The sequence below is a fragment of the Branchiostoma floridae genome, chromosome 3 (assembly GCF_000003815.2).
Source record: "Branchiostoma floridae strain S238N-H82 chromosome 3, Bfl_VNyyK, whole genome shotgun sequence".
NCBI lineage: Eukaryota > Metazoa > Chordata > Leptocardii > Amphioxiformes > Branchiostomatidae > Branchiostoma > Branchiostoma floridae.
Window position 1 is genome coordinate 10,549,704 of NC_049981.1, and position 2,497 is coordinate 10,552,200.

The following is a 2,497-nucleotide window of genomic DNA, read 5'->3' on the forward strand; positions in this document are numbered from 1 at the left end:
ATGGTATGACATGCACTTGCTCAATCGGCACTTTCACTAAAGTGCCCTGGGCAAATAGGCTGCCGCTGGTCTAACACTGTTACAGGTAATGATCTTCAAAAATGATACACAACTTAAAATTACTGCTTGAGTTTTGAAATTTGTCTAATGATTGAATCATATCCATGAATGAAGCACAAAGCAATGATTGTCTGCTATATGTATAGGGTAATTTCTGGTATTGATGTGTTTTGGAACCCTAGTATTACAGGGCCCCAAAACAGATCTTGAGACGACTCTTTCACAACACTTTAAGTACACATTACTATATTCTGTCCTACTGTTCTGTAGTCAGAAACCTAAGGTCAGTATTCCTATATAATTATAGTTTTCAAGCACTATATCAAAGTTGTATACTGAGCACGTGCGCTGAGTCTGAAATTGATTTTTTTGCACAGAAAGGCCATGTGCTATTTTTGACGTGTTTAACTTTTAGGTGTTTTTGTCAGGGTTTTAAAATTGTCCCATTCTATTATGCCCCACAGCCCAAGAAAAATACAAATTCATCAAAAACGCCTAAAACACATATAAAACAGTCAGGGCCCAACCTCTGTTTGGAAATCTCAGAGTTACGAGTACCTTCCACAATTTTTTGAGGGTTGTAAAACCACACCTTTTCCAGAAAACCTAAGTTTTCTCGTTCTAAAGCGACGAAAGTAAAACTGGTTTGCAAGTGGTTTCCCTTGCAAAACGATATGACTTGTTATTTTAAAATTCTGAAGTGTTGTTGCCGTAACGTTAACGTAATTTGTATCTAACGTTAATTGTTCCAGCTATGCGTCCCCTGTTGGGGAACAATCGAGCAGGCCCAGGCAAAGGCCCCACACGTACACCAAGCTGCCCAAATTTTTACCCCCCCCCCCCCCCCCTCCTCCTCCTGTTGTCAGCTTATGTCTCCACATGGACGTGCTACTACAAACAGTTCGGAGAAGGGAATCTATAGAGTCCTTGGACGACATTACGACGAAGGATGGCAACCCACAGACGGTCGTAGACGGTCGTAGACTTGAGTGTAGGCCCGCTGTCATCCACTGGTGCAAGCCGCCATGTCGAAGTCGTGGCCGCACCGCAAGTTTCTACTCCGTTCTAGCACGTCCAAATCAAGTTCTTCCTTCTTAAAACTTCCTAGAGCGATATATAAGGGTCTATGCTAGTCGACAAAATAGTACTGTGATTTCGAACGTGGTTGTAGTGAGTTAAATCCGTGTGGAGATCCAGCCGCCCTCCCCACGTCTCCAGTTCAACTCTTCCCGCTCATGGCGGCCACGCGCATATTAATGAGCATCGTGACGTCACCAAGGTAAATTCCCTCCGACGTATTCCCATTGTCGGTCAATTCATCATATAAAACTCCTTTAACAATATTAGACAATATCATACTGTCCTGAAGCAGTACGTAACGATAGTTTGATTGTTTATACTATTACCATTCGTAAGATAGATTAGTTTCTTATGTAGTTAAACTCTTACTGTTTTGCATGTGCAAGTTGCCACATTGAATCCTTTATACCCCTGTCACATTATCCACGATTTTGGTCGTATCGGATGGAAGATAAGCAATATTTAAGATCGACAGCGCGTATTTTTCATCTGAAAACCGTCCCTGTCCCTGTCACATACTTAGTATAAGGCATACGTTGTACCTTGTACAGAGTATGGCTTATATAAGTTATTATTATAAGCGAGGTAGAATCGTCGTCCGATCGATTTTCGCCAAATGTGACAGGGGTATTACAGTTGTCGTGCATAAAGTTCTAAGTCTAAGTCTACTAGTATTTCCTCAATTGATGCTGAACGCTACTCTTTCAGTTGGAGTTTATACTTATACCAAGGAGTTTATATAATCTTCCTTATACCAAGGAGCTTTTATCAAGGCTTGATAAAAGCCCCTTGCTTATACCGTGTTATAGTTAACTATTATATATTAATATCACACTAGCTGAAGCTCTGGAGACATGCATGCGATTTGATAAAGAAACAGCCCGGTGGATGCAGAATTCACAAGACATCAAACCTATGAGAAGTGCGACTAAAGTGTTTCCTGGATGAAGAATAAAGGTAATCACATTGTTGTATTTTTTCCATAAAAGGGAGATGTTTGTAATTGCAAATGTTATCTTGTTATCGTCAATTCATTCTGCCGTAAAAGCCCAGAGACGAACCACAAAATACATTCAGACAACTGGCAGTAACAGGAATAGACAGATATGCTGCCCTCTCTTACCTCTATCTTACTGAAGAGAATTATTACACTGTGACGGAGGGGAACCTCCGACGACAGAGTATTGTTTTTCGACGATGTGATGAGTGTCACCTGTTCCATTTGCCGCATTCGTCATGTGATATATGTGATATATGTGTCATCTGCACGCAGCTGCGAGACATTAAACATAATGCACATTGTTTATATTCACGGTAGCTGCTTTTATAATGCATGTAATTAATGTCAGGAATTACT

At 40.7% G+C, this 2,497-nt stretch overlaps 1 protein-coding gene across 1 annotated transcript in view; it reads left to right on the forward strand.

Annotated features, from left to right (window-relative positions):
- The first annotated feature begins 1,037 nt into the window (after window positions 1-1,037).
- Window positions 1,038-2,497, forward strand: part of LOC118412453 (potassium channel subfamily K member 16-like) — a 21,852-nt gene continuing 20,392 nt past the window's right edge. The window contains exons 1-2 of the mRNA XM_035815328.1: window positions 1,038-1,339; window positions 1,979-2,097. Coding sequence (XP_035671221.1) covers window positions 2,085-2,097 — 13 coding nt within the window. The 5' untranslated portion in view covers window positions 1,038-1,339; window positions 1,979-2,084. The remainder of the gene's footprint in view (window positions 1,340-1,978; window positions 2,098-2,497) is intronic.